At 40.9% G+C, this 27948-nt stretch overlaps 1 protein-coding gene across 3 annotated transcripts in view; it reads left to right on the top strand.

The window, feature by feature from the left end:
* FREM1 (FRAS1 related extracellular matrix 1) overlaps positions 1–27948 on the top strand; it is an 89949-nt gene that overhangs the window by 54710 nt on the left and 7291 nt on the right. The window contains exons 24-35 of one of the 3 annotated variants that reach the window (XM_048503924.1): positions 1682–1946; positions 6950–7364; positions 7889–8090; positions 10143–10287; positions 14185–14314; positions 16105–16177; positions 19008–19157; positions 22317–22555; positions 23968–24015; positions 25239–25373; positions 25788–25916; positions 26476–26591. In XM_048503924.1, the coding sequence (XP_048359881.1) occupies positions 1682–1946; positions 6950–7364; positions 7889–8090; positions 10143–10287; positions 14185–14314; positions 16105–16177; positions 19008–19157; positions 22317–22555; positions 23968–24015; positions 25239–25373; positions 25788–25916; positions 26476–26591 (2047 nt within the window). Of the gene's footprint in view, positions 1–1681; positions 1947–6896; positions 7365–7888; positions 8091–10142; positions 10288–14184; positions 14315–16104; positions 16178–19007; positions 19158–22316; positions 22556–23967; positions 24016–25238; positions 25374–25787; positions 25917–26475; positions 26592–27948 lie in introns of those variants that run through there. The other 2 variants (XM_048503926.1, XM_048503925.1) reach the window with 2 other exon arrangements.

Below are 27948 nucleotides of genomic sequence, written 5' to 3'. Positions count from 1 at the left end.
AACATCTCCAAGATGTTTTACTTGCTGTGCAGAAAGGACCATGATATGATGGCCAGTTCATATCAGAACTTATCTTAGCACAGCCCTAGAGTGGGACAAGTCCTCCTTAGAAGAGAAGGTTCATACCACTGATACCACCACAAATTAGAACTGAGGTATAAAATCCATTACTCACCCTGAAACTCCAAGAATGAAATTGATCTATATAACAGAATGTCCCCCTAGTAGCTCAGGACATTCTAACACAGTCTCTTTCCCAAAAGAATAATTTCAGAGGGAAGAACTAGATCTGTGTCTAGTTGCACCTAAGAGATGAACAAAACTTTCAGGTTATAAAATTTCAGGAGACAAAGTTCTTTTCTGAGGTGCTACTGGTCTTGAGTCTAGCTCATCTCAAAAGGAGGGAGCTATTCTCTAAATGTTGTAAGACTGAGGATTTTATTCAGGAGGCCCAGAAAGGTGAAGTAACTAAGTTCACTCAATTTAAAGCTTCTTAGCTGAAGTTCTAACACTGCAGTCCCAGAGGAGGAGAGGTAGCAAATGACAAGGGGAGAAACACCAACCAGGGAATGCAGCTGGAGTGAAAATGGACCACAGCTTTGTTAAATACAATCTTAGGAGCACTGGCATGACATAGAGCATTGGACAACCCACCTCTTGACCAATGATACCCACCTTCCCTCAGTCTTCCTGCTGGGGGAGCACTATAGAATAGCGAGTCCTGGGATTGCATGTGAGCTTACACCTGTGTGGTTCCCTAGCCACTTAAGGTCAAGACCCAACTGACAGCCCCCAAGCCAAGCATATCACTGAACAGCTCAACCCCAGCACTCCTTACAGGTGTCCCCAAAATGGGAAGGTGGACACACATGCTCAATCTCTCCCCACATCAGAGGCAGAGCAAGGGGAAACCCCTGCTGTGGCGCAGCCCGCCTTACCCCAGAACACCCCCGAAACACCCCGCCATGCCACCTCAGTGACCTGGCCACACCTCCACTGCGGCTCCACCCAGGCCATTGCACCCCACCCCGCCCCATTGGCGCTACGCCTCTGCCCCAAATGACTCTACTCCAGTGGTCATACCATACCAAACTATCCAAAATACATGCACAAAGATAATTCATTACACAGTGTTACAGCATACTGAGACTGAGGGAGGGTGTTACTCCTCAGTTGAAGCTGGAACTTTGCCAGTACTACATATACTTTAGACTGCTTCATGCCTATTGAGTGCAGCTTCTTTCAGACCTATTTTGTATTTGATGGGTCCTGACCCTTTTCTGCTATCACATCTTTGGAACAATACCTGTGTTGAGTTTTGCCTATCCATCAGCCCATAACTCTTGCTACCACAACTTACAGATCTGAAATGAGTCTGCTAGACAAGATACAGGCTGGTTCATGCCAAGTACTGTTCAGTTCCTCCTAACCTGCCTCAGTGTGGTTGAGAGTATATGAGCAATGTCTAAATAGGATTTTATTAGTTTTGTATGTGAACAGGGGTTGAATGATATAAAAGTCATTGCAGGTTGGAGGGAGAGGAAAAGCTTTCTATTCAATATACATGATTAAAGGCTTGATCGCGACATATTGGTATTTGTCACATATATGGAACATTTCCTGCCTTATGGTCTTTTCCTAAACAAAATAATTGTTTCTTCATGTTTCATGGGTCCTGTAGGAAACATTGCACTTTTTATAAGACCCCTGACTGTATTGAAAGGTGACAGAGGCCACTTGATGACTGATGTCCTTCATGCAGTTGATGGTACTGAGAAACCAGAGGAGCTCCTCTATGTGATAACATCTCCACCACAATATGGACAGATCGAGTATGTCCACTATCCTGGAGTTCCCATTACAAGTTTCAGCCAAATGGATGTGGCAAACCATGTGGTCTGCTATGTCCATAATAGCAAGGCAGCTGCTCCAAGAGATATGTTCAGGTAAGTTGTGAAGAATATATTACATATCTGGTTATTTATTAGCAAAATTGGCTGGATATCAGTGTTTTCTTTATTCTTACTATGAGCACAATGATATTCTTGTTTGATGTAAGATAAAGATGTTGGTTCACTGCCATTTATTTAAAGTTGTATATCCTTCCTTTCAATGCAGTTGTCAGCAGTGTAAAATAATCAATAAATATCAATATTCAATAAAACACCAAAAATAGGAATAGCAAAGGTAAAGCAGTTTGAGGTGTATCAAAATAGGGTAATTATCCAGACCAAATGCATGCTAAAAATACAGCATTTTTACAGGTGTCCAAAAATAAAGAAAAGCTCAACTGTGGCTCCTGGAAACTGAGGTCTGAAGTCTAAGTGCCACTATTTAAAAGGCTCTGTCTCATTTGCCATTTGCTGCGTCTCAGATGGCAGCAGCACACAAAGCAGGTCTTCCAGTGAAGGTATCAGTGTGCAGTGCAGGTGGAGATGGTGTCTCCACTCCCAAATCATATAGAATTTAAAAGTCACCACCACACTTTGAATTAGGCTTAGATTCATAAAGTTAGAACTGGTCAGGTAAAATAGAGTGGGATCTTGGTTGAGGTTCAGCATTCTGTTGGTAATTTTGCTTGTGCAACAGTTATTCTTATGAGCTGTCCAAATGAAACTGAGAGTATAAATTTAAGGTTCGGTTCTTATGACTACCTTGACACCTGCACCTGTTTACAACTAATTATTAAAAGCAAGCTACACTGTAATGTAGCACCTCCTTTGAACACTGAGATATCAGAATGAAATCTGATGTGTGTGTGGGGGGGGGGGGCATTTCAAACTACTGTGCTTTAATAGTTATCAAAATAGGGATGAACATATGAATTAATGAACATATGAATTGTAGTACATTGCATGTGTGGAATATTTTGCATATGTTCTTTTAACTAGAATTTGCTCCTGTACAAGACACTACACAGCATGCACACCACTTATTTCTATGGGTGCATCTTGGTTCAAACAACTCATTTAAGATTTTTTTTCCTCTGAAACCAGCACTATCTGTGGTATCTTAAATTTATTTTAAATTTATATATTCTAATGAGATGTAATAGTTTTACATTTGACCTAGTTCAATCATTATTTGGTTTAAAAACATGTTAGGAAATTGACAAAATATGTGTCTTGTCTGTGATTTGTACTCTTTTGACAGTTTGTACTGTTGGTTTGTACATTTTATCTACAATTTTTTTGTTTTTCAATTAAGTAAAATATTTTAAGCTTTGGAGAAGTGGCAGTTAAAGCCAGATCCAGAGTAGATACCAGGGCTTTTGTTCCAATTTAACTAACCTAGTAGAAGAACATGTGCGTGTCACACAGACATCTGTAATTAAACTAGTACAATCCTGCAAATGAAAATGCCCAGGATATAAACCCGCACATTTTGACAGATTATTTTAATGAAAGGAAGATATGTGTGTCTGTTTTAATCACAGTAAATGGTGTTCCTGGCTGTTAGGATTTGGCAAAGAATTTGGTTATATATTGAGATATAAATACTGTGGCAGATTATTAAAAAATAAAACACCAATGGCTGGTGACATTTAATTAAATGGGGGGTTTAAATGATCAGATTTTTACCGTCCGTTAAGGCACTTTATTCCATCATAAACCTCTCGGCATTGTTTGTTGCTGCTGGCCTGGAAGAGGGATTTGGCAGTGCTTGTTTTGGACAGATGACTTCAAGTGATTAGCAATCTGACATCAGATGCTGGCAGCAGGATGCTAAAAGAACATGCTAATGTCCTCCATTTTGACACGCCGGCTCAGTTTTGTAATGAGCTGGCTCTATTTTGGATTCCATTTTTATTTTTTAAATGCCATGACAGATGGTGGGTCCTGCAGCCAGCTCTATCACCATGGAACTGAAGGAAGCAAGAAAACCTTGGTAATGGTGAAATCAAACCATGTGACTTGCCTTCCTAACTAAGCTTCAGAGTTATCCCCCCATATACACACACATTTTATCAGAGTGATGAGAATGTTGGCTGTCTCCTATTCTTAGGGGAAACATGGGGCAGGACTAAGTGTGAAATAAACAGAATGCTGTAGGAAAGAATCGTGGTATTTTCTTGAAACAAACAACCTCGTTGTCTGGGAGAACCCAGCTATGCACACCATTTGCATGGCAATTATTAGCCTTCCTTTGAAATTTATGGCACAAACATCTCTCCTCATCAGTGTTGCTGTTTGCCAAGTCTCTTTACTTATTACAGCTTTGGACTATGATCTTTCTGGACCTTTGTAAATCAGGAGTCTGTTAGCAATGCTAATATATTTACACTGTTCACTACTGCCAGCCTTAAGACTCTTAGAAGTACAATCTACTATCAGGATTCCAGTGGCACAATACTAACTATAAAAATGTTGTGGTGGCAGGGGAGAGGGGAGAATCTTCACCCACAGGCTCTTTGGAAAACCATGGATAATTTGCCCCACCTTTTCCCCAAAATCAGCCCTTTCACCTCACTCCATACAAGTGAATGGAACAAAAATCTCTTTTATTTGTTTTCGTGAAATGAAGAAAAGGGGCTGCAACCGGAGGCAGAGCTACCAGGGGGCAGGGAAGGTGCACATAGAACAGGACGCATGCCTGGGGGGGGGGCAGAAAATCATCCCTCACCCCCCTGTGGCGTCCCCCGCAGCTCCCCCCCCCTTACCTTAGTTCAGCCTGAAAGTGCAGGCTGGAAAAGTGACCTGTTCACTTGAGGCTGAAAACAGCTTGGTGGGAACTACACTTCCCTGGAGACCTTGCGAGCCCCTTGGTAAACAAATCACTTGTTTTTACAACTGAAGAAGCTACTTGAAAAGGGAATAATTGAGAGTAGAGAACAAAATGGTCAAAATCCCAGTCTAGGGACAGTTGGGATCAGATAAGTAGCAAGTAAGGAGGGGGTTAAGTATCCTTTCTCCATCTGTTGTTTCGCTGCTTTCAATTTCCCCACTCCAAATCAGATTTTCCAATTTTAAAGAGGTCAAAGGGTTGGGGCACTTGATTTAGAAGAAGAAAAGTTGATTTTTATACCCTGATTTTTCCCTTTCTTTTTAAAAGGAGGCTCAAAGTGACTTACAATAACCTTCTCTTTAACAGGCACCTTGTGAAGTAGGTGAGACTGAGAGAGTTTTGAGAGAACTGTGACAAGCCCAAGTTCACCCAGCAGGATTCTTGTTTAGGAGTGGGGAAACAAACCTGGTTCACTGCCGTTCTTAAACATTACACTGAAACATGTTGTTTAGTTGTCCTTCAAGCTTGTATGTGCTTATCTTCAGAAATCCTGTCTGTGGGAAGGTCATGTGAATAATGTGTAAAAATAAAAGGGCAAACAATCACCAATACACACTTTTTCTGAAATCATTTAGGGGCCAAATATATATTCCCCCAGTCACAATAATTATAGCAATTCCGTGCATCAGAATATGTGTAATTGTGCCTCATGTTTTATGCCTTCCATTCAACACTGTGCATGCATGGCCCAAATGATAATATGGAGGCTGCAGTCAACTATGGGAACCAGCCCTTAGTTAGTTAGTTAGTTAGTTAGTTAGTTAGTTAGTTAGTTAGTTAGTTAGTTAGTTAGTTAGTTAGTTAGTTAGTTAGTTAGTTAGTTAGTTTCTTCCATTTGTATGCTCTCCTTCCCCTTACAAGCTCAGGGCAGCTTCCATCAGATAAAACACAATAATTTACAAATGCAGCAAAATATAACACTTTTTTTAAAAAAAAATTAAAACTACCAAAACCATTAAAAATCCTAGCTCTAACACATGGCAACTAAAAATGTTGGTTTATCATGGCCTGCTCTTATAATCTAGCAGTCTAACAATATAACACGGGGGAAAGGAAGTGGAAGAGGAAAGACCACATTGATGGAAATCATTGATTAAACAATTTCCATCAATTTGACCTCAACCATAAAGCTGGCATAACAGCTCCACCTTGCAGGACCTGTGGAACTGCATCAAGTCCTGCAGGGTGTCCTGGTCTCATCTGACAGAGCATTCCAAGATGGGACAAAGGCCAAGATGGGACAAAGGCCAAGATGGGACAAAGGCCAACCTGGCCCTGGTTGACGCCAGCTGGACCTCTTTTGGGCCAGGGATTACCAGTAGATTGTTGTTTGCCAACTGCAGTTTATTGTGTGATACATAGATACAGTGGCCCCAGATCATTTAGGTCTTTAAAGGTAAGCACCAGCACCATGAACCTAATTCAGTACTCCTCCTGGAACAAATGAATCTGGCAGAGCACCAGTCAAATGTTCATTCACTATGGAATCTTGGTCAGGACCTGTACTGTTGCATTTCGTACCAGCTGCAGTTTCTGGAGTAGGCCAAGGGTAACCCTGTGAAGAGCAAGTAGTCCAGTCTAGAGGTGACCATTGCATGGATCACTGTAGCAAGTTAGTTTGGGACAGACAGCCTTGCCAGGCAAAGACGATAAAAGACCAGGTGAGCAATATGTGTGATCTGTGTGTGAGGCATGTGTGAGGCATCAGTGTGTGTGTCTGAGAGGCATCAAGAATCACTCCCAGACTCTTGAGAGTCAGTGCAGATATCAGTTGCATGCCGTCAGTTTATTTAAAGAATTTATATAAGTTTATCTGTGGAAAACAAGTTCTAGTGAAAGCAGCAGCATGGTACGTAATTCCCTGTTCAATCCATGCCCCCCAAAATATATATTCCAGAATATAAAAAAATGTGTATCGTGTCTACACATCCACAATGTCATTTCCAACAACTTGCAATTAATTTACAGAGTTAGTTTGGTTCATAAATCTTTAGAATGCTGTTTCTGAGTTTGTGCTTCACAAGAACCATTTTATCATGGTCTCAAAATGTATCTTGAAGTTACTGAGAAGCAAGCCCCTTAGTAAAGGTGTTTGTTATATTTCATTTCAGTAGATGGTGAAACAGGAACACATGCTGAAGGCTGCCTTGCCTCTTTTTGCCAGATTTGTCATCAGCAACGGGAAAAGCATTAAACATGGAAAGTTTGACATCCTTCTGGAAACAGTAGACCGGGCGCTTCCTACAGTGGTCAAGAATGAAGGGTTACGATTGCTTGAAGGTGCTATGGCGTTCCTTTCTCCAGATGTTCTACAGCTTTCAGACCCAGATACGGCTCCACAAAACCTTTCCTTTCTCCTAGCACAGCTCCCACAATATGGACAACTGTACAGCAGAGAGTCTGGGCTGGGGCAGCAAAGCTTCAGCCAGCAAGATGTGGACAATCTGAATGTTGCTTATAGACATGGAGGAGGGGATTCTCGGATCGACAGATTTACATTTGTGGCAACAGATGGAGTGAATGAAGGCTTCATTGTAAATGGCAAGGTGCAAGTAGAGCCTTTGGCATTCATCATTCAGGCAAGTTCCAGAAACACATTATACACAAGTTAATGTATTCAGCATGTACTCTACAAACATAAATACACATTCCTAACTGCTTGTGCAAACTTCCTCTAGATGTAAATCTTTATGTCTTGAGTCTTGACTGTTAGAGGCCCAATTTTCATTTTTTTTTTTAGTGACCAGAATAGCTGGGACTATTTTTATACCAAATTATCCTGTTTGGAAATACCCCACTCATTTTGGGGTACATTTCTAATATTCATTTGAGTTATATCCCTCATGCAAACTTTTCTAGTAATCAGGTCACCTTTGACTGTATGTGTACCATGTTTCAGTTTTCCAGGAAGTGTAGGATTAGATTAATATTATCAGTACCCTTCAGACCCCTTGTTTTGACTGTGAAAAATTACAAATATTTGTTTCCCTAAAGTAGAGCTTGTGCTGTTTAGGCCAAAGAAAGAGGGATATACTGGATTCTTCTCTTCTTGATTGAAGTTTAACACTTGACTACTAATACTTATGTTTAATGTTTGTTCCAGGTGGATGGAGCAGTAAAAACATCACCAGAAATTGTCCACCTTCATTGTGCTTCAGATGTAGAGCTTCTGAAGAATGGCAACTATGGCATTTATATTACAAGCAGGTCACTAAAGGTATCAAATCATGGTGTTGATGACGACCAGATTATTTTTAGAATTTTACGGGGACCTCAATATGGCTACCTGCAAAATATAACAACAGGTACTGAGTCAGTTCACCTCATTTTAATATTGTTTAAGACATCTTTTCTTGAATAGCATTACATCTTCCTTTTAAAATAGACTTGTAACAGAGCAAAAAAGGTTTTCTACAAAGCTTTGTCAGGAAAGATACAGTTAGAACTCTGCAAAGATGGATAAATTCCAAGTACCAACCAGTGATTTATTCTTTATTTTGATTCATTATCTCATGCTCTTCTTATATCTCTGAGGAAGCTCAGTCCAGTAATCCCTTAGGGACAAGATACAAGTATATCTAATGAAGGAAACTTTGAATCGCAAAAGCTTATACCCTGAAAATCTTGTTGGGTCTCTAACATTCTACAAGATTCACATCTATCTCTTCTATTGCAGACTGACACAATTACCCTCTAAAACTTCCTTACAGTTATTTCCGGAAGAACAAAAACTACTTTCAGTGCAAACACCTTCAAACACTTTTTTTCTTTTTTTCAAAGCAGCACCAATAGATTTTTATAGCCCAATCCAGAGCTGTTGTGCCGACAGGGACAGCGCTGCTCAGCTACTGCCCCGCCAACTCCAAAGGGCTTTCCCATGGCACAGGAAGCACAAAAAAGTTGAAAAAGAAAACTCACCACAATGTCCCCCATAGGGGAGCGTAGAGATGTACCACAAAAATCGTGGTGTATCTCTTTTGGCAGTTTCGAGCTGATTGAGCTCTGGAGGCTGATTAAGGTTGACTCCACTCCCAGAATGACCCCAGTCATGATGGAGCAATGTTTGTTCTAGCAGGCCTTGGCCAGGCAGGATGCATCTGAGTGGGGCACCACAGAAGAAGAAGAGGAACAGTTTGGATTTATATCCCCCCTTTCTCTCCTGTAGGAGACTCAAAGGGGCTTACAATCTCCTTGCCCTTCCCCCCTCACAAAAAACACCCTGTGAGGTAGGTGGGGCTGAGAGAGCTCCGAAAAGTTGTGACTAGCCCAAGGTCACCCAGCTGGCGTGTGTGGGAGTGCGCAGGCTAATCTGAATTCCCCCGATAAGCCTCCACAACTCAAGCGGCAGAGCTGGGAATCAAACCCGGTTCCTCCAGATCAGAGTGCACCTGCTCTTAGCCACTACGCCACTACACCACTATGCCACTGTGCTCTTAGCCACTATGCCACTGCTGCTCGTAGCCACTACACCACAGAGGTGTGTGGCACTCAGCCCCTTGGGTAAGTTGCCCCTGAGGTTGGTAAAATGAGTACCCAGCTTGCTGGGGGTAAAATGTAGATGACTGGGAAAGGCAACAGCAAACCACCCTGGGCAGATAGTCTGCCTGGTAAATGATGTGATATGATGTCATCCCAGGGACCAGTAATGCCTAGTACTCACGCACCTTGACCTATTACTTTGGGAGAAAAAGCTAATATGAAAGGTTTGTATGATTGTTTCTCTGGGCCATATCTGAGTGCTTTACTGGTACAGGGCATAAAACAACATTTTAGTCCTTGAATTTCAGCCTAGGGTATATGGGTTTATTGGTTTTTTGGGAACAGCAAGTCCACAACATTTCTTATGGGTTTTCTTATAAAGGACTTAAATAAAGCTATTAACGCTCCCACCAGGTTCTGTTCCAGTGTAAAGACAACCCATGGTTTATCATCATGAGATTGATCCCTGGAAATGGTCAAGCTTGCATACATTTCCTTGCATGAAGATTTCCTGGTTCTCAAACAAGCCACAAGTTCTTGTGGAGCTCAAATAGATGCAGTTTGTTCTCTTGCCTGCAATTAGGATTCCAAAATTTGTTTAATCCTCTTCTGGAATGCTAGTTCGTATGTTACCACACAACCTGTCCTTTCGTGTGATTCAGATATCATGACAAATTCTGATCTGTTGGAAATTTGGATGTTCTCAGTTTCTAAGCCCACAAAAACAATGAAAAGGAATGCATGACTCAAAGGATTTCCAAGATTTGTTGCTGTTAACAAACAAAGCGTTTCTGCTTGTTACATCTGAATACAGCCAACTGCACCCACACAGTTCCTACTTAGATGTTTTGTTCTTTTCATATTTCCCATTTTCTCAGGTGGATTTATTCAGGAAGAATTCAGTCAAAAGGATTTAAGAAGCAAAACCATACTTTATATTATTGATCCGTACTGGGAGGGAACCTCTGACAACCTGGAGATTCAAGTTACTAATCCTGATGGAATATCTGTGGCACCGCAAATGTAAATACTTTCTTTCCCTAAACATTTTTTTTGGTTTTGCTTCCTGCCTTAAGTCATCCCACTCACTGGCTTGGATCCTCTGAACATTTTCACTGAATTGTGGGATTTTAATGGAGTACAAGCTTTTTTCCTACCCCCTCCTGCTGCAACCCAAAATGCTGCTGCTGGGATATAGGGGGATCCCTCCAAAACAGCGTTGGGCAAGTCCGTGATCTGCAGCAGGTGGGGAGAATGGGCAAAAAAAAAAAATCACATACACCTTTTTACATCTATGGGAATACTTTGCTGGATCCAATTCAGTGAATGTACTAAACAGAGATGATGCTATTACTGCCTATATCAGTGGTTCTCAACTTTCCTAATGCCGTGATTCTTTAATACAGTTCCTCATGTTGTGGTGACCCCCAACCAGAGGTGGGATCCAACCAGTTCTCACCACTTCTCTAGAAGTGACTAATTTTTTCTGAGTGCTGAGAAGGGGTTACTAAAGCAACCTCCCTGCCCAATAGGGACTGGAGGTGCATGTGTGCGGCGGCGCCACTGTTTGAATCCCACCACCATCGGAACCTGTTATTAAAATTTTTGGATCCCACCACTGCCCCCAACCCTAACATTTATCCATTTTACAGATGGAGAACACTGATGCAGAGAGTCTTAGAGTCACCACCCCCAGTTTGAGAACCACTGGCCTATATTAAGGAAAGAGTTTTAAAAAGAAGTCGTAGCAGGAGTGAAGGAAACACGGCTGGGCATCTTATTTTAAGTCTTGCTACAATGTATTTTTTTAAAAAATCTTTCTTTTCTGTAGCCAGCAACAGCACTATACAATCTTGTTGTAATCTTTATGGAAAGGCAATGTTATTCCCCCTACATAGCAGTGGAAATGCTGAGGTAGAGAAAACATGGTTTTGTGAGGTCAGGCCAGAGGTAATATGTCAACTTGAGACTTCCTGATTTATAGCATGTTTAACCATCCACTATAATGTGCCAGCTCTGTTTTTTCCTCTAGGAGGTAAATAGTTGGGGGGACAGTTTTGAGAGGAAAATTAGTCCACAGGCGCTTCCCTTATCCTCCGTAACCATCTGCTCCAAAATGCAACTTGCTATAGCTACTTTGTGGTTTTTTTAAAAAAAATACACCAGATTGTGGAAAACATTTATATGATTGTGCATCCCATTTAGACTGTTTCTTATGTCCTAAAAACAGGATAAGATAATGGATTGTGTCTGACTAGAACATCTTAGATTTTACAAGAATATACAAGCTTTTGAATTACACAGATCTCTAGTTCTAAAAGTTTACATTCTCACACGAAACAAAAGGACTTGGTCTGATAAAGCCAATCAGATTTAACCACAGAAGCTTTCAGGAAATAAAGATTGTATCCAACAACATGTTTCAACCCCAGAACCTGTTTTCATTAATGGAAATCAGTTCTAGAGATGTTGAAGTAGTCATGAAAAAATGTTGTAGTTGGTTTTTTCTCATTACCCATACAACTGAGATTCAGAAGAATTTTTGAATCAGAGGTTTCAGCTTCCAGGCAGACTTTAGTACTTCCCACTGTTATATGCATATGCTTAAATTGCCTGGAGGATTTTAAGTTTGCATAGCTTTGCACCTGCTTAATAGGGCTGATTGTGAAACAGATGAGACCTCTTTTCACACAATATGTGCACCCTTTCAAACACCAGAAGATTTATATTCTTTTCCAAGATGTACCCTCTCCACAGTAATGTGGGTGACTCAGATAGGCTGCACAGAACAGGATAAGCCTCGTCAAGCATTTTATTCACTATGGAACACTGTAGGGATAATGTGAATAGTGACTATGATTAATAGCATGTGCACAGCATGGTCTACTGAGGAAAAGTCTTACTGTAAATTAAATGCTAAAATATTCTTCAGTTGAATTGTGAATGGAGAAGGCATTAGTACATGCACATTTCTGCAGCTAGAGGTCACTCTAGCTCTGGTTTGTTTTGGAAGTCTGGTAGATATAAGGATTAATTTTCAGTGAGGTTTTTAACATCAACAATAAAAGGTGCCATCAAAGCCAAGACCTATTTTCCCCTAACACAGTGCTACTAGTATTTTAGCAAGTTTCTGTTCTGTGTGCCACTTTTCTGATGTGGACAACTTTCTTCTTGGTAAAAGTGGAGCAGCTACCTGGTTAGTCCTGGAGAATCTATTCTGAAAATATGTAGAACAACCAGTTAGGAAGCCTGTCTATTTCTCCCCCCCACCCCCACCCCGCGAATCATGATATTGTGAAATCACCCCACCTGAGGGAGCTCACAGGGATGAAGGGAGGGGGAAGTGCACACAGCTGCCTGTGTGCCCCCTCCTGCCCCTGACACACACCGACACGCTCCCGACATGCCACGTGACGGCAATGGCAGCTCCCAGGACAAGCTGCCCTAGATGTCCCCATTGCTGCTACACGTCTGGGAGCTCATGAGGTATAGCTCACAGTAGTGAGAAGGAAATCTGTCTGTGCTTTTTAGATGATACTTGAACATCATGTTGTTGATTCAGATCAACCCTTTAAATTTGTTTTGTCACTTTTCTCTGTTTTAGTCCAAATGGGTGTAAACCAGTCTAATTCTTATGTGTAAACCCAGTCTAGCATTGTGAGTAGAGTGTCAGACCAGGTTCTAAGAGACCCTGATTCAAATCTCTTCCAGTGACGATCTCTGGGTCCCCTGGGCTACTCATTTTCTTTCTAGTCTAATCAACATCTCAGGGTTGTTGTGAGGATAAAATGAAGAGCAAAGTTGTAAACCCCTTGGGGAGAAAAATCAGGATATAAACAACAAATAACCAGTATCTTGCTATTTACCCAAATGTTATTCTATATTCAAAACAGATAACTATGTAAAGCAAGATGCTAAACATATTTTAATACCATTTATTTTGATTATTCAGTACATGTGTATTCTACTTTTCTTTTTCAGAAGACCCACATTTGTTAAATATAAAATAGTGAAAAGAAGCTGTAGTGAATCTCACTTCTAAAGTCTTCCTTATTTTTCTGCATGTAGGTTGATATTGAGGAAGGCACAGGTAGCCATTGGGGCACATAGATCTATGGCAAAGGTCTTCTTTTCCCTAATTTCTGCAAAGTTTCACATAGGCTGCCCTAGATGGGAGAAGTCTTCTAAATATACAATACCAAATATTAATAAGAACAGCACAAAATATAAAAATCTTGGGCAAATCAGTTTTTTTTTTTTAAAAAAGCAGATGTTGAATATCTGTGATAGTAGGGATAAGATAATTTTATCTTACCTCAGAAACAGCTTATGTGAGTGGAACATGATTATCCTCAGGGGGGCAGAGTTTCACAAAATTGCAAGTCTTGCCAACTACCAAAGATGGTATTTTGTGCAGGGTCCTGATGGCAGATCATAAAAGAATGGGCAGAGGAGGAGGTATTCCCTCAGATATATTGGACACACAATTTAGAATTCACAACCGAGGTCTTGAATTTTGCACAGAGATCTGTAGGTAGTCAGTAATATTTCATTAAACAGTTATAATGGGTCACCTAATGTTTATGCATAAAACAGACAGGCAAGTAATCTAGTTCCATATATGTGTATTCCCTGAGTAACCCCTAATCAACAATGCCAGAGAGTAGAATGTCAGACTAAACTTTTAGGGGAAAACATTCATTTCTGAGCTGTGGTAAATCTGAGCTCAAATTAAGCCTTACTCATGTCTCTCTCCTATTGCTAGGCAGTTTAACACAATTATACATTAGTAGGAAGATAACGCTGAGGAAAGAAATTACACTTGCCTCAAATCCTCAGCTGGCTGAGGTTTTTAAAATTGCTGTGGATATTTTTCGCCCAATGTGATTTAATTTCTTCTCTCTTTTCCTTTCCTCACAGTCTGGAGCTGAAGTGGTCTAAAATTGAACTGCAACAAGATTGTTATGAAGTATGTGAAAATGTGGGGACTCTGCCTTTGAAAGTCACCCGAGTGGGACACATCACAGATTCTGCCTTTGTTGCAGTGAAGGTAATCTTTTCTTAAGGAACAACACTTGGTTTGAAAATAAAACATCTTAGTTTTACTGCATGTTAAAGTGGTGCAAAGTTGATCTTATCAGATAGAACCTAAGCAAGGTCGACTCTGGCAAGTATTTGAATGGGAGCCCTCCGAGGAATGGCAATGGTAAACCACCTCTGAATATCTCTTGCCTTGAAAACACCACCAGGGATCACTGTAAGTCAGATATTACTTGACGAAGGAAGGAAGGATAAGGAAGGAAGGGGAATTTTGGCTGGTAAGATTTTCCACAAAAGGAAGAAGAAAGTCCTACTTCTGGGCAGCAGATCAAGAATAATCTAGAAATAATTTAAAAATAACTCTAGGAATTGCTAAAAACTCTGTGGTAAAACCATGGCATTTCGGATAATTCCTCAGGTGGCATGACATCACTTCTTGTTTTCCCTGGAAATGATGTCACATAGCACACGCCCCTGGCATCTCCCACCTTTTGTCACGGGCCAGCCATTGTCTGATAACCATAAGCACAAGAAACGTGCTCCATGACATCTTTCCACCTTGTCAGTCTAATTAAAATAATGTGGAGGTTGTTGATGTTTCGTAACATAAGTTAGAAAGCAATCTTCCTGTGAGTCTCAGCCCATGACTCAAAGAGCAAATGACCTTAGGAGATTCAAAAGATTTGTTCCCAGCCAGTGGGGGGGGGGGGGCCTGGGAGTCTGTCATCCCTCGCCTCGGAGAGCGACTTTTATAAGCACTGAGGCCAGGGGTGGGGCTTGGGGTGGCGGGGCTATGCCCCCAGGGGCAGGTGGGGCCCTGGCCATGCCCCTTGAACCCCCCCCCCTAAAAATCTATGCCTACATCCCTGGCATCATAGACATACACAGTTCTCAAAGATGATGTGTCACGTCTATGAGGATTCTATCCTCAAGTCAAGAGCGCAGCCATCACTAATTTGCATAACTACTCTGTGCCCTGATTAGACGTATGTACATGTGATCCATGAGGAAATGAGGAAATGAATACTGAGGCTGATGGTTGCATTTATAATGCTAGTTTCCTTGTGTCCTACATTATATGTCTACTTCTGGCAGTATTCTGGTGACACAGCAGAATATTTTTGTGGCCTACCATTTGAAAATTGCAAAGTATTTTAGACTTCAGTTACATGATGCATTTTTTAAAATGCTGTCATTTCTTACAGCCAAGTTACACAATGTCTTGGAGATACATGACTGCATCTTCCAAGTTTTCTTTGAAGTTCAAGAAACAGCTGTGAGAGAGATAGTGAATAATTTGCATCTGGCCATGGTACTGGAGAGGGGATCCCACTCTCCTTGCCCTGCCTCCCTTTTTCCCCAGTTAAAGTCTTTTGCCAGTCCTCCATCTAGCTGCTGTTAGTTGCAGTTCAGAAGGAGGGAAAGAGTCTTTTTTTTTATTCCCATGCCAATTGTGAAGTGACTTCTGAGATCACTCTACCTCCTTCGATGGAGCAGCTCTGGCATTTGCTATGAACATATTTGTAGATTTTTTTTCAATACTAAATTAGATTTGCTAGACATTTTCATTACATTTACAGTGTACTTTGGTGGTGTGTTTACAGTTCTATTCCAGATCTTATCATGCATCTTTCTATGGCTGGGACTTTCTCTGATCCTTATCTTCAGTTGGAAGGTTGGAGCTGAATGAAACAGGGTGGCCTAGAATCCATGGGACCCATCCAGACCTAGCTTCCTCCTCTCTCTGCACAATCTTGGCTTCCTGCTTGTCTTCAAAAATTTTATAATCTTTTCTTTTAGGTCACTGAAGTGACAGCTTCATCAGGAAAGGATTTTACAATAGCACCTTCCAAACTTATTCAGTTTGATCCAGGTAAGATATGCCACAAAGATTCCAACCCAAGGGCAGGAAACATTTTAAGTCCAAGGGGCAAGAAAAAAAGCAACATCAACCTGTGAAGATGTTGATGTGCCAGTTAACAAAATAGTGTGCAAGGATAAGGGTCATATTTGTCCAGATGTGCTTGGAACAAGCCAAGTCACATGGTGCTATCACCATCTCCAGGATTTTCCTTGGATTTGGCTGCTGGTGGTGCGGGTCTGAGAGAGGATGATGGTCATAAGCCTTTCTTGTTGCTTTCTACCACATTGTTGACATTAGCATTGCCTCCCATACCTCAGTTACTTGAGTGGAGATCTGGCCCCAGTTGCCAAGAAGATCACCTGGTGTGCTGCTCTCAACACATGTGCTGGTGGGCTGCATACTGATATGCTAACCTTTGAAAATGAATCATTTTCTTGAAAGAGGTAGAGAGTGGCAGCATGTGTAGTTATAGCACAGGTTGATTGCAGCATGTTCCACCCGACCTAGACAACAGGCTAAAATCTTTTCAGGGAAGATACATCAGTGTGAAAAACTTCCCTACATCTACCCCTTTCCCTTTTTGTGATTGTCTGTAAAAGTGGTTTTAAAAAAGGTGCATGGAGCATTTCTGGAGAATTAAAATGTCATGTCTGTCAAGGAATTGCTGGAAACTCTATGGTACCCTGGAGAAGATTGACAGCATTTTTTAACAATCTCTCTTGCCAGCCACTGGAATACCTCTGGAGTACCAGCAGGCAATGCCCACTGGGCACAGGAGATGTCTTGCCCCCAGGACATATATGGCTACCCTAATTTAACTTATGAAGTTGCCTTCAGGGGTCTGCAACCTGTGGCTCTCCAGATGTTCATAGATAACAATTCCCTGGCAGGGGCTGATGGGAATTGTAGTCCATGAACATCTGGAGAGCCACAGGTTGCAGACCCCTGCCTTATACCAAGTCACACTACTGGTTGTTCTTTCCTTGACTGGCAGCAGCTTTCTAGAATCTCAGAAATATAAAGATCTTTCCTACTGCCTAAGATCCTTAAACTGGAAATGGCAGTGATTGAACTGGGAATCTTCTGTGTGCAAAGCTTATTCTTTATAACTGAGCTACAAACAATCTTTATGCAGGTATTGTGAGTACTGCCAAAATTCAGCTTTCTGTTATTGGAGGGAGGCAAGATTGCATTAACACACATAAGTGATACACCACTGCTCTCTGACATGGAAAATCTGTGCCAGTTTAGCACCTTCCTGTAGTGCTGATGCTGGCAAGAATATGTTACATATGCCAATCAACATGGTGAGCCCAATTGGTTTTCGGCAGCAAGTGATGCCACTTACATAATACCAAAAGCAGAACCTTTGTTCTCTGAGTGGGGGAAGTGTGCTGAAATCTTAATTCTAGAGACTCCATCATGGTATTATTACCAGTGCCAGTCAAAATGGCATCTATCATTATCAAGGTCCAGATGCAGTTCTTAAGTATTGTGATATGAAACCAGCCTTTCAGTTATGTTGATCTGAATACACTTGATACAGCAGCCTTGTTGAATCTACACAAGTCTTGGTTGGCTGCTTGCATGGATTGGAAAGGACTGGAAAGCCTGTGTACACTGCTTTGACTTCTTTTTCTTCTGCCAAAATGCCTTTGATCTTCCACTCAAACAGGAACATGAAAATTTGCTTTAGGTGGAACTCAGAGGCAACTTCCTTTGTTTCCCCCAGAGGCCCATCTTTCTCCTTCCTTTGCCTCCTTTCAGAGGCGGGTGAATACTTTTATCATTCTGCCAGGCTTTTGGAGCTGGGATTTAATCTTTTAGAGCCTGATTGTTTTATGCTGCTGCTGACTTATGTGATGTTTTAGATGTTGAGTCAATTAGTTGTAGTGTTTTATTGATTTGGTGTCAATGTTTAAATGTTAATGGTTGTGCGTGTCTGTTGTTTGCTATGATTTTGAGTCAATGCAGTAAAGGTAAAATGAATGGTTTTGCTTTTAATTTGAGAACCTTGCTGAGAGCCTTTAAAAAAATAGTATAAAAATATTGTAAATTTAGCAAATGCATTTGGGGGATGTTCAAACACCTCCTCGTCCCATCCCCTGGATTTTTTTTTTGCTTCATTCATTTTTTTGTTTAAAATTCATTGGATGTTTTTCCCACATTCATCTTAATTTCTATGGCAACTCTGCCCTCATCTCAATGTTCCTCAATTTTTTTTGATAGGTATGGTCTTGCACAGCAGTTACTGTTGCCCATAGCCAATAAAATACTAATATATTATACTATACTATACTTGTGGTAGAAACATATTGGCTTTATATCAAGGTACTTGACAGCTGGATTTTGCAAACAGGAATAGAAAAAATAGACGCTGCCCTGAACCTGACTTCAGTTGGGGAGGGTGGGATATAAATTGAATACAATAAAATAAAATAGAACTAAGATGTCATTAATGAATGGCAGTAGCAATATTTCAAAAATCATGGCATTCAGATTTTAGAATAAAGACTGAGCAATTTCTTTTCAAAATTTCCAAGAAGCGTTAACCCTACCCCTTCCTCTGCTTTGCACACTATTATTTTCCCTTCTAGGAAGAAAAAAAACCCTGATCTTTGTTGCTGTGTGAATGGAATCATCAATGCTCAGGAACAAATTTAGTCTCTAGTTAGTGTTATTTGGCAAAACCACAGGAGGCCAATCAGCGGGTAGGAGCACAATGGTACATACAACCCGGTCTGTTGTAGCTGTAGACATGTTAATTAATATATTTCTTTGACACCTAGGTTGATTGAAAAAGCAATTAAACTGTAATTAAAATGTTTACTTCTGGTAGGAATGTCAACCAAGATGTGGAATATAGCAATTACCTATGATGGATTAGAGGAAGACGATGAGGTCTTTGATGTGGTTCTGATCTCCCCTGTGAATGCTGTTCTTGGCACCAGGACAAAAGCTCAAGTGAAAATTTTGGACTCAAAAGGAGGTATTCTCTTTTGATCTTCATAATAAAATCTGGAGCAGTCTTGGCTGAGAAGCTCTTATTTTTCAACACACAAAATGTTGTTGCTAACCCTTACCCTCAAATCAAAATGCTTAATTTTATTATTTTTAATAGAAAATACTCTTGATGGTTTCAGGCCTTTTTTTCCTCTGGCATTCTATATTTTTCTTCTGCTTAGGAAACACAGCATGAAGGAAACAACTAGTGCAAAAGCAAACAAGCCCCCTCCTCTCAACTTTTTTTCCTATTAGATGAGTTTGATTTTTGGCTCACGGAGTTGCTTTCAAAAAAGGACGCTTTGATGGATTAGTATTGCTTTTCCCTCCTTCCTGCTGACTGTATAACTACTTCTGTGCTCCCAGATAAAGTTTTTAGGGGAAAAAATTACTGCAATACCATTATGAGTTGTAATAATAACATTAATAACATTAATGTTTCTTATTTGAGTTCTTTTATAAAAAGGGGTTTTGGAGCTCAGTCAATTGATTCTTCAAACATTCACCTTGAACATTTGCACTGTCACCTAGTAAAATAGAGCCATGTGTAGAAGTGGGCCTCTATTCAGAGTTCCCTTCCTTGGATAATGTCCGTGTGTTGAGATTAGATTTACATGCACATCAACACTGTGATGGGCATCTGAACAGAAGGCACATGCTGTGTTTCCCTTTTGCACTGCAGAGTGTAGAAAGGAGTGTTCTTTCTGATTTGATTTACAATGATGATGGGAATGCCAATGTACTGCCTTAACGCACTTTGTCAGGGCTGACATGGGTGACCCTGTAAAGGTTTCAAGGATAGACTTTTGAAGGTGGTTTCTCGTTGTCTGTGTCCTGGTGGACTGAAAGAGTTCTGAGGGAACTGTGACTGGTCCAAGGTCCAAGCAGGCTTCATTCGGAGCAGTGGGGAATCGAACCCCAGATTAGATCCCACTGCTCTTAACCACGAAATCATGCTGGCTCTCTTGCTAGCACAAGACTATAACTGGGTATGTAACCCCTATGTTCAAAATGGGATGACCCAGAAAGGGGTGGAGACTGAAAGCAGGAGAAGGCAGAGGCGTAGCTGGGCAAAGCTGTGCCCGGGGCGGCCTGTAAGTTTTCTCCCCCCCCCCCGTCACTGCCACCACTTACCTTACCTTCCAGGTATGATGGTGCAGCACAGGGATCCACGGGGGGGGGGGGGGCAGAAAATTTGGAGGCCGCCATCACCCCTCCGCCCCATGGACTGCCTGCTCCATGGGGCAGAGGCGCCGCTGCCTCCCGCAGTGCAAGAGGCGGCGGCACCAGGCAGGCCACAGTCGCCATTCCCCCTCTGCCCCATGGAGCAGGTGATTGCCTACTCTGTCAGGCAGAGGGGATTTCCCCGCCAGGCGCCACTGCCTCCTGCAGCACGAGAGGCAGCGGCACCGGGCAGGCCACAGCCGCCATCCCCCCGCTGCCCCACGGAGCAGGTAGTTGCCCCTCTGCCCCATGGAGCAGGTAGCTTCCCGCTTCATTGGGCAGAGGGAGTTTCCCTGCCTGACGCAGTGCGAGAGGCGGCGGCACCGGGCAGGCCTCAGCCAGGCAGGCCTTATTCTGAACATAAGGGTTACAGGTACAGTTCAATAACTGTGAAACATATGTGATTAATAATTGGATGGGAGATCAAGAACAACCAGGGTTGTTGAGCAGAGTAAGGTAAACCCCTCTATTAGTCTCTTGCCTTGCAAACCCTACAGGATTGCCATAAATTGGCTTTGACAGCAGTTTACACACACACTCCACAACATATTTCAATCTGAATTAGAATACCTGAATTAGAATTAGAATATCATTTCAGTTCATGGTCTGTGGTTGTGGCTCTCTATGACAAAGATAATTTTATCTTCAAGAAATATAATTATCCAGATTTCTGATCTGATACACAGCCAAATTCAAAACTCTCCTCTGAATTCTACTAAATGATTTGAAATACCTTGATGCAGCATGGCTATTCCTATATGGCTGAAGATATATAGAAGGATATAAAATCCAATTAGGAGGAAAAGGTTGGGTGAAGGATATAGGAGAATCGTGTATACCTTTGGCTGAAGAACAGTATACTCATTCTGTCAAAGATCATGGTCTGGTTGCACTAGGACACAATCTCAGGAGAAATTCTCAGAGAGTAGTGGTGAGGGATGGAGACACCTTCCTACCCAGCCAGAACAGCCAAATCAGCCCTGGCACTCAGCTGGGGTAACAGATGTGGCAGCCAGATTGCCTGGTTCGTGTATTTTAAAATTCTGTATGGGCCTTGAATTTTTTTACAGTTATTTCTTATGATAAGATTGTAACAGCTTTTCGCTAGCATCAATAAATAAATCTAATTAGGATGGAGGCGGCAGCATTCCTGCTGAAGTTTTTATATCAGAAGAGACATAGGAAAGTCATGTGCTGCTGACTGTTTATGTTATTGCTGATTTATTACCATAATAAAATGAAGGAAGGAAGAAAACTCAGTAAGTATAGAGTGACTGTGTGCATTTTTAAAATTAAAGCTTGAAGAACATTGTAATAAAAGAAGAAAAGCAGCTAAGGCATGGATCTATGAAGTACATAAGCACTGTCTTGCTACATGACAAAACCACAGTGATCTGTTACCAGCGATATTTAGGGGCCAGTTCATTCTTTCGGCCAGCTTAAGAGCATCATGTATGGGGGCGAAAGCATGTCACATTCCTCAAATCTGAATCATGAACAGAAGATATTAGGCATGCTGGGTGCACCTTGTGTGCACATGCTTCATTCCTGTGATCATCTCCTCTGAATTTAAGGGACTGATTAATGTCCACACTGGGCACCCTTGCCTGGCTCATGACTGTGCAGGACATGGTGGTCAAATGGGAAACCACTGGCCAGGTGATTGTATGTGATGGCCTATCATTGTGTTGGATTTTTAAGAAGTGGGCTTTTAAAAAATTGTGAAGTTAACACTTTCTGTGTGTTACATTTGGTGAGCTTAGTTTCAAAAAAAGACTAGTTAAAAATGAAAAAGAACAGATCGGCATCATAAAAAACGGATCCTGCTTCTAACAAGTTGTTTTGTTAGTCACATCAATGTGTTCAGTGATCTTTTTATATAAAAAAGACTTGACCATCTGCCATCTTGTTTTCTTTTCAGGTCAGTGCAGTTCATTCCATTCCTCCAGCCAAAACACACATAACTTATGGATAAAAGGCACATTGCTTCCAGCCTCCTCAGGCTCCTCTTCATCTTCCAGGCATGGCACTGTTCACTTGGAAGGAATCCCACTGTCCTCATCCAAGGATATGATATTGCAGCGAAGGGACAAGCTACCAGAATTCAGATCAGTGAATCTTTCAAGGAGCAGGCTAAGGGCCATTAGAAATGGCAAAACAGTAAGGATGGTCTCTTGAGAAATGGGAAGAAATTATTCCAATGTTTTTGTAATTTACTATTGAAATGCAAATGATTTAATGATTTAATTAAGGTGCATTCTGAGAGATGCTAATCATTTGTGCAAGACTAAAAGTGTTAAAGTTGCTGCTACAGGGTAATTGTTGCCCTTCGTTTAGAAACAGAAACCTGGAAGCTAGAAAACTTAAGTACATGGAAAAGCTCTAGCTCTCATACTGGTTGAGCAGGTTTTACACATTTTAGAAGCAGTACAAAGACCTATGAAACCTGGCTATCTCAGATGATAGGATGAGAATGCACAGCATGACCACTGATGACTCTATTATACAACCATCTTAAGAGTCTACTATCTGTCTTCATCTTTAGACTAAGAGGAAAACAACACCTTTTTGTGATTACAGATATTGCAGAAAATTAATGAAGGTTCTTCTGTTATTTCTATTTCATTCTTAGTGGAGTCAGGAAAATCACACACACACTGAGTTGACATAGAATTGCCAGTGTGGTGTGGTGGTTAAGAGCAGTGGACTCTGGAGAACTGAGTTTGATTCGTTACTCCTCCACATGAGCAGCTGTCTCTAATCTGGTGAACAAGTTTTGTTTCTCCAGTCCGCCACATGAAGCCTGCTGGGTGACCTTGGGCTACTTAGCGTTACCTTAGAACTCTCAGCCTCACCTACCTCAGAAGGTGTTGGTTGTGAGGAGGCTGAGGGAAGGAGTTTATAAGCCACTTTGAGACTCCTTAAAGGTAGAAAAAATGGGGTATAAAAACTAACTTTTCTTCTCCCTCCTCCTCCTCCTCTCCACTGCCTGGAGGGGCATGGAAGACTCAACTTCTCTCCAGACAACAGGAATCCATTCCCCTAGAGAAAATGGCTGCTTGGGAGGATGGGTTCTATGACTCTGTGGTTGATTTCCTTCCCTTCCCTAAACCTCACCCTCTTCAGACTCCACCCTTAACTCTCCAGGAATTTCCCAGCCTGGTGTTGGCAACTCAACTGTTCAGCTGAGGGCAACAGTAGCAGACATTCATAAACGCAAAAGCTGTGTACTAGACTACTCTAGGAATTTCTCCTTGTTGACCCACTTTCTTTTTTATTTAGGTGGGGTTCCTTACAGCAAAAAATCTATGCTTTTTTCTCATCTACATCCTCTGAGGCTTTAATTCCATAGCCAAGTTTTGACGGATCTGAGGCAGGAGTCCTTACACCCCTAACTCTATGGTTCTGTTTCCTAGGAACAAAAACTATGTGTGTGCAGCAAACTTAAATACCTGATATAGTCTTGGCTTTCTACTTCTGCTGCCCTGTATGCAAATATACAGTACAATAATAATCATATTTTGTTTCCACTATTTGTATATATCATGACCTTTCATATCTTTGGCTTTCAGGTTCACCCATCTTCCATATTTACAAATGGCACTGGTGTATTTTTAAAAGTAAGAAAAATGTTTATCTATCTTCTATTTACATACTAGTATATGAAGAGAGTGTAATTATTAGAGTCAGACTAGGACTAAGGAGAACTGCGTCAAAATCCCTGCTCAGCCATAATGGGTGACCTTTGACCAGTCATTATTTCTTATCCTATTCTACCTCATAGGATTGTTTTGAAGATAAATAAAAGAGAGGAGAAATATACATGCTGTTCTGAGTACCTTGGAAGGGCAGGATTAAAAATGTGATAGCTCTCACAACCTTGACATGTCCCTTTTTCAATTTGAAATCCATTGGTTAACACTCCATTTATTAGAATCTTTGCACGAAGTATAAAATGCACAAGTTTTGTGTGAGTACTCTGTGTCCAATTCATAAAACTTGAACTGCAATTTAAATTTGTTAATGTCGTCAATGAACAGGGCCAAACTATATTATTAAATGCTTTTTCAGCATCTAAGAACATAAATGCTGCTTTCTTTTTTTCAAAAATTCTTCTGCATTAATTGCAAAGTGTACATTGTCTTTCACAAATCTCTTTGGTACAAAGCCAGTCTGATCTGTATGAAATAGTTTTGTTATATACTTCCTTATAGCCCAATCCAAAGCCCAAGGCAGTTGGGGATTGTGCTACAGATGTGCTACCTTGCTGCCTCCAAAGAGCTTTTCAGTGGTACAGGATGGCAGGGAAAACTTTTTAAAACACCCTGCCAGAATGCTCTCCATAGGGCTAAATAGGGTGGGTGGTGTAACTCCCAGGCTGCAGCAAAGCCCTGGTGGAAGCTGACTAATATTGGCTTCATCTGCAGGAATGCCCCAGCCCACCCCCACTGGCATCTGATCAGATACCAGTGATCCTCTGGGATGGTCCCAACTTCCAGGTCTCGTTGCTGTGGAGCTGAGGGCAGTCAGCCACCGGTGCCTTTGCCCCCTCCACTGGCAGGGGTGCCCCTTGTACCAGCAGAGGGGGCATACACATAGGTACACCCTTATGCCAGTGCCACTAGTCAATTTGCCCCACCCCCCATATGATTGCACTCTTAGGCCCTTTCCGCATGGTGGCAGCAGCGAACTCCCACCAGCGTAATTTATGCCGGTGGGGGCTCGGGGACTGCTTGCATGGTAGTGTGCAAGCAGTCCCAGCTCCCTCTCCAGCCTTTATTAGTTTACTGATGAAGCTTATCTTTCATCTCCATCTAACTTTTTGTTACTCTTTGTCATTAAGTACCATGGAATGGCAGTGCTGAGAATGGAAGATGACACTCCATCACCTAACAAAAACCAGATGGCAACTGGATTGAAGAAAAATGTGGTTTCCCCAAGAAAAACAGAAGTTCCACAAGCAGACTCTAGCATTCAGGTATAAATCTCTTTTATTGTAGTTTATTTGTGCTCTCACTTGTGCCGCATGGTGGCCAAGTTCAATAACACTAAGATGACTACTTTGGCCTAACCCTCACAATATTTTTTAGCTTTAGGTCAAACAGGGTTTTTTTAATTGTGGGAAATATTGCAGTTTAATTCCTGAGAACCTACAGCACTTGTACAAATAAATCTTTGTGTGATGATGTCATTTTTCAGATTATGCTAGTATCCATCTGCAGAATTGTCTGCACACCAACAATTTTCTCTCAACTGTTGATGTACATAGTACACTGCCATTACAAATTCAGCATAAATCCTTTCTAAAAGAGGTTCAAAAACATTGGACACAGAGACTAAAAAAACCGCAAATTATTTTGTCCAGTTTTTGTGAATGTTCTTTTCTTTGCAGATCCCAAAACTTGTATTTCCAAAGAGTTGTACACCAGATTTAAAGGGTCTCTTGCATTTTGAAGAAAATATCCAAAAGTTGTTTCAGTGTGATGGTATTTCTTGGACTTTTTGGAATTCCACAAGCAAGGTAGCAATCTACTCATCTAGATGATCATTTCAGGGAATAGCTGTGTGGGTCTGCAGTAGAACAGCTGGAATAAAGTCCAGTAGCACCTTAGAGACTAACAACATTTTTAGGATGTAAACTTTCAAGAGGTAAAGCTCCCTTCATTGTCCCAGATCTCATTTTCTCGTTCTGCCATGCAGGTGCCAGAAAAAGTCAGGCTAGGTCCAGGTACAACCCACAAGTCAGTGGCTGAAATTAAAATGCCAATCAAAAATACATTTTTGTATAGATTATACAATTTCCTTGTTAACCATTTCAGTTCTTGAGAAATATTATAGAAACTGAAGCTGATAGTAGTACATTAGCCATACGCCATCACAATCAATGTATAAAACAAACGTTAAAAGACATATACCATATCTGCAAATAAACTACCAAGGATAAAATCTCCTAAATTAAAATTGTCCAAAATAAAACTGAAACTGTTATAACACCCGTTAAAAGACCTATAAACAACATACCAAGGATAACGTGGTCACAGTGGTACAAATGTTTCTAAACAGAAATTATTTCATTCCAGAATGATAATTTGAAAACTTGTCCTCCGGGGTGGAGCCATCATGATGGGAGGTGCTATATCCTAATCACTGATCAGAAAGTCCAATGGAATGAAGCTGCCCAGAGTTGCAAAGTACGGTAAGAAGTGATCCATTTGTACATATCCATCTCTCAGCTGTTTTTGTGTTCGTTCCAGTGGATTGGTATAGAAATGAACTCTTACACTTCAGAACATAAAGCTAAAATTGGATTTGAGGTAAGGCTTAAGATTTTCAAATACACTTGAGATCCTAGGTCACTAGCACAACTGGAATTCTACCACAAATGTAACTTTTGAATATTTAGTTTGTCTACAGCCATCGTGTCATTTATCCAGTTGCTTTAAGGAGTATGCTAAACATTTTTAAAAGCAGAATTTCAGATAAAAAATTGACACAGGCCGCCAAAAATTTATAGAATTGTAGATTTGGAAGGTTTGGATGTTGTATCATCACAATTTTTTCCTCACATGAGGAAAATGCTTTTCAAACCTGGAAATGCAATAATCGACTTCACAAAAAGTGTGAAGAATTCTTCTAAATATTGATGGGTGATTGTGGGGATAAAAGGAAAAAATGAGAGAAGATTAAAGTTTTGTGTCGATGGAAGGAAACCAACCCAAATAATGGTCTGTTCTCAATTATATCTATGGTCTGTTTTCTGGCAAAAGTGATTTTTAGTATACTATGGGAATAACTACTGAGAGTTAATTTGTGTAAATAGTAGTAACTCTGATGATCCATTTTTCACACTGTAAATCAGCAATCTGTTTTCTCACATTTCTTTTTGCTTTTTACCCAAGTACTGCAGGACAACCATCTGAGCCTTCTACAATGCTATCCTAAAGTTCAGTTATTTCCCATAGTGTCTGATGGTATCCAAAATGTATGCTGTTTCTGATGTTTGCGTCCCCAGTCAACCATAAAATTCACTAATTGACTTGGGGCCAGTTATTACCTCTCCATCTCATCTACCTCAGAAGATTCATATAAGAACTAAATGGGGAGGGTGGCTTTTGAACAGCCTTGAACTTCTTGGAATAAGGACAGGATAAAAATATAATAAAATGCTAAATGGGCAATGACTTACCATATATACTCGTGTATAAGTCGACCGGCATATAAGTCGAGGCACCTAATTTTACCACAAAAAACTGGGAAAACTTATTGACTCGCATATAAGTCGAGGGTGGGAAATGCAGCAGCTACTGGTAAATTTCAAAAATAAAAATAGATAACAATAAAATTACATTAATTGATGCTTCAGTAGGTTAAATGTTTTTGAATATTTATTTCAAAGAAAAACAGTAAACTAGCTCTGTACGTGGAAAAGAGGGTCACCAAAAACAATATGGTCTCAACAATAACTTTAAAAGTACAAAAACCATAGCTCAACCAGCAACCAAGCTAAAACACAAGAGTTAAAATCCTTCCAAACTGAATTTTTGGTCAGGGGA

The sequence above is a fragment of the Sphaerodactylus townsendi genome, linkage group LG07 (assembly GCF_021028975.2).
Source record: "Sphaerodactylus townsendi isolate TG3544 linkage group LG07, MPM_Stown_v2.3, whole genome shotgun sequence".
Lineage (NCBI taxonomy): Eukaryota > Metazoa > Chordata > Lepidosauria > Squamata > Sphaerodactylidae > Sphaerodactylus > Sphaerodactylus townsendi.
This window is presented reverse-complemented; position numbering and strand designations above follow the sequence as displayed.